General features: G+C 36.8%; 1 protein-coding gene across 1 annotated transcript in view; it reads left to right on the forward strand.

Annotated features, from left to right (window-relative positions):
* The window catches only part of USH2A (usherin), a 640561-nt gene that overhangs the window by 234628 nt on the left and 392419 nt on the right, over window positions 1–13514 (forward strand). Inside the window, exons 21-22 of the mRNA XM_032466772.1 lie at window positions 6563–6693; window positions 12431–12557. Of these exons, the coding sequence (XP_032322663.1) occupies window positions 6563–6693; window positions 12431–12557 (258 nt within the window). The remainder of the gene's footprint in view (window positions 1–6562; window positions 6694–12430; window positions 12558–13514) is intronic.

The raw sequence follows: 13514 nt of genomic DNA on the forward strand, positions 1-13514 counted from the left end.
CAAGAAGCACTATCCATTAAAAAATGATAAATTCAATTTTTTTAGAAGATGCTAAGAAAATGAAAAGGCAAGCCACAGAATGAGTCATAGGCTAGGTATATGTTTAATTTAGGAAATACCAAGCATTTTTTAAATGGTTTTTCCATCTTACATTTACACACAGTAGAATTTAGTGTTTTTAATTTTAGCCATTCTAGTGAATATAGCATGGTATCTTATGTATTTTTAATTTGTAGGTCCCTGATGGTTGATGAAACCAAGCTTCTTTCTTGTGAACCTTGATTAGTCATATATCAGGGGGTTTTGGCCATCATTGTTCAAACTTTTACCTATGTTTTATGGGGTGGTTTGGCTTTTTTTTTTTTTTGGTAATAATTTTTAAAAATTTTTGTATAGTTTTTAAAGGTTATGCTCCATTTACAGTTATTACAAAATATTAGCTATATTCCCTGTGTTGTACAGTACATCTGTATAGCCTGTTTTACACCCAATGGTTTGTACACCCACTCCTCACCCCATATTGCCCCCTCCACTGATAATCACTAGTTTGTACTCTATTTCTGTCAGTCTGCTTCTTTTTGGTTATAGTCACTAGTTTGTTGTATTTTTTAGATTCCACATATAAGTGGTATCATACAGTATTTGCCTTTCTCTCCCTGACTTATTTCCTTTAGCATAATGCCTTCCAAGTCCATCCATGTTGCTGCAAATGGCAAAATTTCATTCTTTTCTTTAATGAGTGAGTAGTTTTCCATTGTGTGTATAGTACCTGTTCTTTATCCATTCATCTGCTGATGAACACTTAGGTGTTTTCCGTACATTGTCTATTGTAAATAATGCTGCTCTGAACATTGGAGTGCAGGTATCTTTTTGAATTACTGGTTTTGGGGAGGTTTTTTTTGATATTTACCCAGGAGTAGAATTGTTGAGTCATACGGTAGTTCTATTTTCAGTTTTTTGAGAAATCTCCATACTGTTTTCCACATTGGATGTACTAAATTACATTCCCACTGACAGTATACAAGGGTTCCCTTTTCTCCACATCCTCACCAACATTTGTTATTTGTGCTCTTTTTGACAGTAACCATTCTGACAGGTATGAGGTGATATCTTGTCGTGATTTTGATTTGCATTTCCCTGATGATTAGCAATGTTGAACATCTTTTCATGTGCCTGGTGGCCATCTGCATTTCAATCTCTTTGGAAAAATGGTGTGAGTTGTAGGATTTCTTTATATATTCTATATTTCCATGTCAGTTATGATAATTTGAAATTCTGATTCAAGATTTTTTTTCATACCTGTAAATGCTTTTTAGCAACTCTGTCATTCATACTGGGGAGCTGAATTACAGTTTTCTTTAATTACAGTTTCTGTGTTTGAATTTTGGAGGGAAGAATTTTCTTCAGCCGAAAAGCTTTGGTTCGCAATTTCATTTTGTTGCTACAGTAGCTGTATAAGGATATTATCTGATAATTTCCCATCGTTTTGAAATGTCTTGCCTTTTCCTGGATTTGCAATAAAAAGGGTATGTCAGCTCGGATGAAGGCTTTGGGTGGCTTGCTGGTTTTTTTGGTCCCAGAGAGACACATCCTGTTGTTTCAGTGAAAGGTGGTTTCTTTTATAGTGTTCTCTGTGGACAGTCTGTGTGTTTTCTGATTTTATGATTCTTTTGTTAATTTAGAATTCTTAATTTCCTGTTTGCTTCCTTCTCTGACTTTAAGAGATGTGGCTCCTTCTTGTGTGCCCTCCCTCCCCACTGAAAGCAGCGCCTTCCACAGATTGCCCTTTCTTTCCCCAGAACCTTTCAAGCTTCTTTCTTTGAATGTCCCAGTAGCCAGTGTTTTGTCCCAGAATACTTAAGTCCTCTTTTTTTTTTTTTTTAACTCAGGGAGGAACTGACTTTCAGGGGGTGATATGATCTGATTTCTGCCATGGCTGGGTCTTTGCTGCTGTCTCCCCTTTTCTTTTCATTCTCTATTTCACTCTCAAGTCATGTGAACTCTGGTGCTGGCTTTTCTGGTTTAGGATGTTTATCTCTACTTCATCATATATTGAAGTTTTTAGTATTCTCTGTCTCCTAATGACTCTGTAGGCTTGGGTTATGTGTTCCTCTGTGGATTTTTTTTTTTTTTTTGCCTTAAAGGAAATCTTTATTAATCATGTATGGTTCACAGATGTTCTTAAAAAAAAAAAACAAAAACCCAAAACAACTTTCTGGAGAAGCACAGTCCTCATGAGTGGCTTCAGCTTTCCAACATGAGTCTTGTTTTTAAGGGAAAATCAAAGTGGTCCAGTTTGTTTACAGTATGATACTTTCTAAAGTACCTTTTAAAAAAAAGGTCTGGTCTTTCTTAAGTGTTATAGCAAAACAGATATAAAATAGACAATAAATTATAGTTTATATTTACCAAAAAAAGATGTCAGTACAGTTAGAGATCACAAATGTATCATTTAATCAGTTTAGTTTTTGTTTGTTGTATTTGTTCTTCTTGATCAGAGTGGTTTTTAGAGGAAATGCAGACGGATTAGGCTGCCATCATTATGCAGTGGGACACTGAATCATCTTGTATTTTTGATTCCATTTTAGCCATTTTGGTGGGTGTTCATTGGTATTGTGCCATTTTATTTTGCATTTCTCTGATGACTACCAACACTGAGCGTCTTTTTCATATGTTTATTGATCATTTTGACATCATCTTTTTTGAAAGCCATTTTCCCCCATTCTTCTAATGGGTCATTTGTCTTTTTTATTAATTTGTAGGAATATATTTTTTTCTGGATATGTATCTGTTATCAGAAATATACATTACAGATATCTTCTCCTGCTGTGTTACTTACCTTTTCACTCTTATTTGTGCCTTTTGTTAAACAAAAGTTCTTAATCCTTACAGTTTATTCACCATCTCTCTTTCTATTATAATTTTACCTGTATAGTTTAAGAGCCCTGTCTATTCCATGACCCTGTCATTGTATTGTCTTGATGATTATATTTTTTAAGTTTCAAACATATTTACATGAAAGTTAAATATTTCCGTTCAGATCTTGGATTTTCAGATTTTTTCTAAAAATGTGAGGCCATGAATACATGTCTTTTTATGCATCTGTGTATCCCAATAGCCTAGAAAGGTGGCTGCACAAAGTATGTCTCCCTAAAAATACTTCTTGAATGAATGAGTAAATTCTTCTATTGAGATACAAGAATGCTCTATCATTTCCCCAAACACTTGAAACAAAAAAAAAAAAAAAAAAAATTGAACTTTAGGATATCTTCTCTCTGTTAATCAAAATCTATATTTTAGTAAGTGAGGAATGTATATTTTTCACTTTTCTGCACATTTTAGCCAGCACTGCTCTTTAACACAAACCTTAAAAATGAAAACTACTACGGTATTTCTCTGCTCTGATCCACTTGCCTTCTTATTCTTGGGCCCAGGATGAAAGCACATTCATGAAGCACAAGAGAAAATTAGCATCAAGCTCAATCACACACCTGTACTGAAAGCTTCTACTCTAACGTGGTACTTCGTGTCTGCTTCCCTTTCTTTAATGGGACTGGGACACCCTAATAATTAGTTTCCATGTCTCCCATTTCTTTCTTTACCAGATTTTTCTCGTGAGAGCTCTATACCCACTTCCTCCTCATCCATTCCATCAGTCCTCATCACCCACCTGTTTGGACTTGGATTGTTCTACTCAATTGAAAAATACAGTAATTACCAGCTCTGGAAGCTTTTCTTCGGTTCTCACTTTTCTGGACCTGTAGCAAGTGTTTACCTGGTTAACTAACATTGTCTTCCTCAAGTCTTCTCCTACCTGAGTTTCCATTTCACAAAATTATCCTGATCATTCTGACTTTATTATTGTCCCTATTCTTCCCTTCTCTTAATCGGGGCTATTTCCCACAGTAGCTCTTTTTCTGTCTCTACATTCTGTCTCCCAAAGACATGAATCCTTAGCAGGTGATTGCCAATTTGTCTTTCTAGCCCGATTTTCTTTTCTGATATTTAGTTTCTCATTTTCAATTAATGGATAGTTTTTTTTTCACCATTATGTAAAGTCAGTGTGCCCCGAAATCGAGATTATATACTCAACCCCGTATTTTCTTCTTTACCTGACTTTCCTATTTCTGTTAGTAATGCCACTTCTCCCTCAGTATTTGGTGAAAAGAATTGACCATCTCACCCCACCCCATCATCACCTCATATCAACTTGTCTTGATGATTCTCTTCTGAACTATATCAAGTCCATTATTACAGTCCACTTACTTACATGTTGGTCCTTAATTAAAATCCTTACAATGTTATTCACCCCGAATACAGTCATATCCTACCTGGTTTCTCTGTAGTTAAATTATCTGTATCCTCCAGACAGTCCACCATTAGCTTGGTTGCCTTAATCCTGACTTTGAGCAGCCTCTTCCCTTCCTTCACCCAATTTTTAGAGCCTTCCTTCAGCATATAGGATAAATTCCAATCTGGCAGTTCAACTTTTTCAGTCCACTTAGTAGGAGAGATAAGAATAATAAAGCTATAAGAGGGGTTCAAGTGAGTTTGAATACTGAGAAGTGGTGCATTGGGACAAACCATCTTATTCTAGGGTGAGAGAGGTGCCAGGCTGGACCAGGTACTAAGTCTTAATAGCAAGAAGGTAATATCCTAACAGGCAGGAGGAAGAGAATGAGGGAGTGTGAGGCAATGAAATGTCAAAATGAGCAGGATAGGTATGTTTGAAAAGGGCCAAAAGCATAAAATCTGGAAGATAGAGATTCAGAAGCCAGGAAGGCCAGGAAAAGTTTGAGTTGCCTCTTTGGGAAGTCCGAAGCCCACATCCCAGGCTTGCCTTTGCTGATATTAGAAAATTTCACTCTAAAGATACTTATGACCCAGTCGTTCTTTCCATCTTTGTCTTCTCTTTACACTTCTCAAGCTGTAACTTGACTGTAGACGGGCTGAGATTTGCTCTTGCCTATTTCTCCAGATTCAGCCATTAACTCCCTCTTTCATACCAGCTTTCCTTAATATTTTCCATGCCTCTAAGGCTTTATAGAGTTTCCCCCAAAGTCCTCATGTTCGCTGAAGACAAGCTCAAGCATCATACTCTTTGTGAAACCTTCCTTAATCCCTTTGAATCAAATTTTGTCTTGTAAATAACTCTTTATCACTTACCACACCTCATTTCAGTTTCTTAAAAAAAATCTTTTTCATCAACTAGAATTTAATGTCAGGTACTGGTTTATTAGCAGTTTTGCTTCTTTACTGTGTAGCAGAGAACTCAGCAAATGTTAATATTCTGTAGATGCATATTTAAAAAATGACGATTGGATGCTCAAAAAATGACTCTGCCCTCTTGCCTCCACACCTATGTTAAAACATCTCCCTTGCCACGAATAAACCTTTCACCTCGATAGCCCTCATCCAGACTCTCAAAATATTTACTAAGTAATGTAGGCACCATGTGATGCCCTGGGGTAGAAGGATGAATCAGACATGGTTCCCAATTGCAGGAACCAGTTGCATTCTACTGAACCCAGGTTAAATCCCCCCAGCTGTGTAGGAACTTTGGTTACCAGCCCAGCCTAAAGGGAGCCCTGTCCGCCTCCAACGTTCATAATTCTGGTTGAGTGTATTACTATTACTAATCAAATCAATAGCCATTAATTATTTAATATGGTACTCTTGAGCTGGTACTTGATTTTCATGTATGTTCTTGAGCTATTATTTGATTCTCCCTGTATGATGTGTCTGTTAAGACACATACATTTCATATCTCCAACTAAACTGGAAACTCTTCGAGAACAAAGATTGTTTTTCTTAAATTTTGCCAGTTTCAATACATTAAGCAAAATGTCTCACACACAGGATGATCTCTATAGTACACATTGAGTTATTGGGATACCTGGTAGCATGAAGGCTGGGCCAGGTGGTGGTGGTGGGAGAACGTCTTACAGAACTATCATAAGTTTCCTCTGCTTCCTGAGCTGGAGAAATTTCTGCGAGACAAGAGCACTGTGTGTCTGGGGCAGTGCTGTTAGGTGATCTGAAGGGCGAGTGGAAACCTTGGAACTCTGAAGGCTACAGGATGGTGTTTCAGAAAATTGACTCTGTGGGCTACTTTATAGCAGATCTGTCCAGTTTCTAGCTTCCGTTACTGGTCTAAGCCTTTAAACTTAAGAAGTATTTTAAACAAAGCCCCTTGTGTTTCTTTCACTCATGTCAAAAACCCATTCACTTTTATGGCTCTGATAATATCATCACATTGATCCCCTAGTATCCAATTTTGGGTTGACAACATTATCTTTTTATGTTAAAGCATTTTGCATAAACTTAAAATTCACTGTATATTGATTAGTGGGAGTACAGGCTTGAGTTTCCAAGTATGGGTTGGCATTCACGATGGGATACATTTAAAACCAAGTGGCTGGGACCATCCCAAGACATTGCTGTGTATAATTCCCTGACTGCACTCACTGCATCATAAATAATAATGAAAGTAAATGTACGTTTATCAGAAAGAGTCAACAAACCCTGCGCGCTGATTTGCTGATTGCACTTGTCTCCCCAGGCGTCAAGGCCAGCTTTCGAACCACGGTGCCTGAAGGTCTGATCGTCTTTGCGGCATCACCTGGCAGTCAGGAAGAGTACTTCGCTCTCCAGCTGAAGAACGGCCGTCCTTATTTTCTTTTTGATCCTCAGGTAAATAAGTAATCATAAGAGCCATGAGAGTTGATATTGTAAAGAGTTTACCGGGTACCAAGTGCTTATGTTTTCACGGTGGATCCTCACCAGGAACTTAGAGGTAAGTAGCTCTTATTACCCCCACCGGACCAAGAAGGAAAATGAAACTTACAAAAGTGATGAGACTTGCCCGAAGCTAAGATAACAGAGCTTTAAACCGCAGGGTCTGACTGAGAATCGTCGTGCTTGACAACCATCTGCTACCTCATAATGAGGATTCGAACTTATAAACACATTTGAATAGATCTGTTTTTATTTTCCTTGAGCGCAAAATTGTCTTTATCTTCCCTCTTTTCCCTTTTTCCTTCCTTGCTTCCTTCCTTTCCCTACTTTCCTTCCTCCCTCCCTCCTTTGTTTCTTTTTTCTTTATTTCCTTCCTTCCTTCCTTCTTTACCCCACCCTCTTTCTCTCTTTCTTTTTCTTTCTTCCCCAGCAAATATTTAAATGCCTATCAAGTGCTATTGTGTTGGATATTGCAGACTACAATAATTTTAAAATTAAATATGACCGTACCCTTGTGAAACAATGTGGGTAAGATACAGTAAAAAATACTAATAATAATAATTTAAAATAGTCATGAATGTTACAAAGAGAAGTACAAGATGGTGTATATTATGAGAGAAGAAACTAAAGGGCCTTTCTTTCCTGAGTTGTCTCTCTTCTCTGAAAATGTGATATTTAACTGAGATACACAACAAGGAGGAAAAGTTGGCCAGGACAAGGCTGTTTGTCCACACAGGAAGACATGTGTCTGAAGTGGGGCAGGCCAGAGGAAACACGGATGGGAGATGAGGGAAGGGGCTGTAATAAAATTCTCAGGCAGAGCAAATGGCACATGTTAAGTGCCTGTGTTAGACAAGAATGTGGACTATTCACTACATTAAGAGGCTTCTAATATGGCCATAGAATAGAGGACAAAGAAAACAATGGTGGGTTGAAAAGCTGGGTAGAGGCTAAGTAATTTAGGGCCTTATAAGCAAATGTGAGAATTTACATTTTCATCTAAGGACAATGGGAAGCTGTTGAATAGTTGTCTTCACTTCAGCTAAGTGAATATCAGTATGCATTTGACGTTAGGCACTGCCTTGGGCCTCTGAGTATTTGACGAGTAAGACTATGTAAAAGATTTTTCTCAGGTTTTCAATTTAAAACTGCTGATCTAAGACATGAATCATGTTTGCCAAATAAATGTTTTACATTATACCGGTAAAGCAGGCACAGCGTTCCCTGGCTAGATCTAAGGGCTCATGGGCCGGAGCTTCACATACCCTGGAGATCCACTCACCTTAGGGAGGAAAGGCGGGGCCTGCTGGACCAAGTGTGTCTGAGCATCGTCCCAGGCTCCCTGCAGAAGACCTCAAGGGGGCAGACTGAGTCCTTCCTGTTTCAGGAAGCTAGTAGAGCCAAGAGTTGGCAACTGGGGAGACCAGGGTAAGAGAGGTTTACTTCTGGTGTTTTGACAGTAGCCTGAGAACCCCCCAGCCTGTAGGTCCTCAGGCACAAGGACTCCTGTGTGTCCTCTAAAATGGCAACTTCTTAAGGGATGCCAATAGTTGGGCAGTGAGTAAGCAGAAAAGAAATAGCATCAAACCTGAGAGATCCAGCATCCAGAGAGAAAGGAATAAGGAGCAGCTGCTTCAGAAAGCAAGGCAGATGGTATCTGGAAAGCAACAACAAAAACAGCACACTGGCGTTGATTCAGTTACAGAACTGAAAATAGTATTTTTCATTTGAATCCTTTAAGTAGATTAGTTAGAGGAGAGACTGTTGAGCCTCAGGTTAGAAGGTCAAAATAAAAAAAAAATATGAAAAGATAAAAATGAAAGCGGCTACTAATAGTATTAAGAAATCCAAAAGGGAATAAAAAATATGCACAAGAAAAGTAAGGATGAGAGAAAAGAATGGAATATAAAATAGGAGAGAATATCTGATTTAAGAAAGAATCAATTATAAATTTATTAAAAGGACTCTTCCAATTCCAGGAAAAATTAAGCAAAATTAGTGCTTCTACAAGACCTCTGTGTGACAGCCATTACTCTGTGTTCTCTATACATAAACAGACACACACGAACTCACTTAAATATCACAACTCTATAGGTAGGTTATCATTATTCCCATTTTTCAGGTGAAAATCTGAGTCAAGATTAAATTAATTTTCCCAGAGTCATCCTGCTGATCTGTGACCAAGCTTTCCAACATGAAAGAACAATGCCTGTTGCTACCCAGAGGCTAGGTTAACATACCATCCAGGCACCATGTTGGAAGGAAAGATTTCAGCAAGGCTTCTAAGCAAAAGCAAAAAGTAAAGAACCTGAAATATGAAGGAGAAGCAGTGGTGAATAATAAACAGAGAGATATTAAATTCAACCTAAGTATTTAATGCCAGAGTGACTAGAACTGTGTTCAACAGGGCGAGAGAATCTTTGACGTGGAAGAGACATACAGCAAAGGAAAATAAACTAATCATTGGTGCTGTTACTGAGTTGAAAGAAGGGGAAAAATCAGTGACTTAAAAGTTTCTAAAGGTATCAGTTTAGTGGAGAAGGCAATAAGGTCATACTGGTGTCTTTTTCATAAATTAGACAAAAATGTTTGATTTTAAATGTTATGACTAAAGAAATTAATTACTAATAGAAAGAAAATATTCCAAGAACAATGAACAAGGTGGAAAAAAAGACTAAATGCTAAATTGTAAGTATTGCAAAAAAAAAAAAAAAAAAAAAGAAAAGGAAACAGTCCAGTAAAATAGAAGAATGACAATGAGAAAAAATTTCTAATCTGGTTTGGCTTTTCCCACTTCAGCCTGTTACTGTTTGGGTAGATGGAGACAAATCTTGATCATATAACCATTTATTCATAGAACTTCAGCAGTATACAAAGTGGGTCCTTGTGGATTATCTCATTTTGCTCTTGAAGTATCCATTCTTCCCTGCTTTGGCCAAAGTGGCTTAACTAGGGGGACACAGTGACTGAGTAAGAGAATTGGCACTGAATTTAGTTTATTTGTATACTAATATGATTATTTTTAAATTACTGTTCCTGAATCCATTCTAAGTAATTAAATTTTGAGTTGTAGAAAGAGCATTTTGTAGGAATTTAAAGTTACTGTCTATCTAACACATAGTTTCAAAATACCTAAGGTCATCGTTTACTTTATTCTTTTTAAAATATTTTAATAAACTTGACTAATGAGTTAACTTACATAACAGTGTAATCCTACATAGAGGCTAGAGGGCTAAGAATTTACTTGGCTTTCCTTCCAACTATCCAATTCATCCTATGCAAAAATACTTGGGGGAAGCGAAAAGATTCTTTATAACATTTAAAATTGGATATATGTTTGCATATTATAAACTGAACACTCGGAATCATCAAGAGTCAGTGAAGAAAAGTTACTCCACTTTTTAATTGCTGTATTTTTTGGTAAGTCTCTAATAATTAGCTGTAGTCTTCCCATTCTTTCATAGATTAATTTCAATTTGGATATGCTTGATCAGATGATACTTTATTGATCGGTAATGACTTGTGGTTATCATTTAAATGTTTTATGTTCAGTGACATTAACAAGGAATCCACATAACATTCTGATTTCACTTAGGAAACTGTGTAGGTACAAGCTATCAAAAAATTCTGAATAATATCTGTTTAACATGTCTGAAAATACAAACTGCATCAGATGACAACAGAATTGATCACAGAATTATTCTTTCAACATCGGTGGAGAAAAATAATCTTAAAATGATCATCAAAGGATAATATGCTAAGTTCCTCTGAGTATGAAGGAAATTTGGCATGCTGACACTGTATATTATGTTCTTGAATTTGTCTCCAGTAAATGCGATTTCTGATGTAGAGAACCATTAATGCTTCAGATTGTTGCCAAACATAATATGAAGAACCACTTACTCAGACACCTGATCTTTAGAATGCAGCATCGTTTGTAACAATTTTAACGCTAACTAAGTACACTTTGATGAGACAGCATTTAATAAAATGCTCATTAATTTCATCATTAGCAAGGGTATGCTAAGAAGTAAGCCAGTTTCTTATGTCACGCCCAATTAGCATCCCATGCTAGTAATCCCATTAGTATTGTTGAATTCACTAATGGAAAAACTAATGGGCATGCTACCAGGGCACATTAATTGGGCACGACACCAGTTCTGGTTTTAATTATTAAACTACGATAATGAAATGTGTGTTTGTAAAATATTAAAATGTTCAAATAGGGTTGAAGAAAATAAAAGAATGTGTAGAAAGATGAGATATAAGGAAAGTCAACCTACAAAGATTCAAGAACCAGAAAATGGACTTGCCAGAATGATCATCTTTCTAGCTGATCAAGCCATCTATGAAAGTTGAGATATTGTCCACGTGCGAAGCAACCCACTCATACTCATGGGAAATTAAAAGCTGGTTTTTGGTAGTATGAAATTCTGTATGTCATACAGGTTGTCATGCTCTGTGTGAGGCCTGACAGAAGACAAGTGCATAGAATGGACATAATATATTGCCGAAGCTATTTTAGAGAAATATAAACAGAAATGTTTTATTAAAGATGGTATGATTAACATTGCACTTTTTGTGATATAAATATTCAACATGTTACATCAGATAATTATCTTTTTTTTTTCCTTTTTAGAAACCAGTATACCCAAATTAGCAGAGTTTGGTGAGACTTTGCCAGTAACTCAAAAACATACTTCAGAATATTTTATCCAATCTTATTTTTGATTTTTTAAAATTTTGATCGGTACTGGAGTAACTTATGACTAAGGAAATCAACTTTATTAACAAAGAAAGAGAAAAATTATTTTCATTTGGAAGATTTATAGTAATTTTTCTGGTTGTTTTTCTTTATTTGTGGGAGTAAACAATGGTGGTGACAAAGTTGAAATATCTTTTGCTTAGTCTTAACTGGCTCACTAACATTAAAAAGAGTGTCGTTGTGCTAACCATAATATACTGGGCTGTAAAGTGTTAAGATGAAAGGTTTCTCTTTTACTTGTCTTTCTCTGTTTCCTTACCCTCACCTCCTTCTGGCTAATTAACCTCGATTTTTCAGATCTGCCATTTCCTAGTCTTATCAATTTAGTAACCCATTTTTAAACTATGGTATTATCACCTTAGGTTTTAGATTACAAACCAATGAGTACTAAGTTTAACTGCAACACTTACGTTCAATGCATTCATAACTGACTGATTTTTTTTTAATATGAATCTTATTCCTTCTTCCTATTAGTAGTGTGGTGAAGTTAAGAGAATAACTAACTTGCCAGCCATTTCCCTATGTTTGGAACAATATTGTTTGAATAGTATATTACCAGTTTTAATTCTCTTTATTTATGTTTCTGCCCAAAAATGCAAAAACTAAAATGTTAGAATAGAAAATGTATTACCTTTCTGATGAGTCGTTACTCAAAATCCAAGTGTGCTTGTAAGAGATTCTCATTCCAGAGAGAAGTTCTTTTCTGATTTGAGCACTGTGTTGTTCACAGAAGGATGTCACAGAAACGCCAGAATGATGTCAGACATCAACTTTTTTGTGTTCTGTTTGAAACGTGGGCGTGCTTGCATCAGGATTGTGTTGACATTTGTAAATTGGTTTTTAACAAATATACAAATATATATGTATGTGTGTGTAGATGTATATATTCATCACTGATTTTTTTCCCCACTTATTCTTTCCCTTAAGGAGTCTGCAGTGGAAATTACCACTGCTGACGACGATGGCAGACAATACAGTGATGGCAAGTGGCATGAGATAATTGCATTCAGGCATCAGGCTTCCGGCCAGATCACGCTCGACGGGCAGTACACAGGTAGGGTCTTCCTAGATGTATGTGAATGGCTCTGTTGCTATGCTGGTATTGCCATACTTCTCTGTTGTTTATATTTCTTCATCTTTTCTTTCACCTTTATCTCCATTCAGCTTCATCTAAATTGCTGTTCAATTTGCCCTTGGGGTGCTTCTAAAATGATGATGTCTTGGCAACTGTTTTCCCATCTCTGCAGGGAATAAAACAAAAATGAGAGCAAAGTCATCAGTAGCGATTTTGTAGCTTTTTCAGGTCTTTACATCCTGCGAATGTTTTTACTTGTGTTTTACTTGTGCTGTGCTTATGTTCTCTCTTATGTTCTTCTATTATGACCTCAGTTATATGCGTTTTAGAGATGAGGAAACTGAGGATCCAAAAAGGTAAGCAAATTTACACAGTTGGTAGGCAGCATTCTGGGCGCATATCCTTTCTTTGCGATTCTAAGTTTAGTGTTTTCATCCAACCCTGTCTGCCATTCTCATGTGATTGTAAAAGTTACAGTACTTGTATGATGATGCTGTTTTTATTAATTCATTCAGAAAAATGTGGAATTTTAATGAGCACCTACTACATGCCAGGTATTGCTCTAGGAACTCTAGAAACAAAAGGGAAACTTTACACTTTAGGTGGGAGAGGAGTAGGAGACAATAAATAAATATTGAACAAGTATCAGTTAGTGGTCTATTCTGGGAATGATAAAGCAAGGTAAGAGGGAAAGGGGTGTGTGTTTGTGTGTTGGGGAGATGCTTTGACTTTATAAAAGACTGTTAGAGAAGGCCTCTCCCATATAGTGACATCTGAGCGTAGATCTAAAGGGGGAAAGAGGGCAAACCAGGCAAATATCCAACAGAATGTTTCAAGCCAGGGGAACAGTAGGTGCCTGGGCCCTGAGGTGGGAGCATACCATACGTGGCATGTCAAGGACCAGGAAAGCCAGTGTGGGAAAGAGGGGTTGGAGGG

This window comes from Camelus ferus, chromosome 23, assembly GCF_009834535.1.
Source record: "Camelus ferus isolate YT-003-E chromosome 23, BCGSAC_Cfer_1.0, whole genome shotgun sequence".
NCBI classification, from domain to species: Eukaryota; Metazoa; Chordata; class Mammalia; order Artiodactyla; family Camelidae; genus Camelus; species Camelus ferus.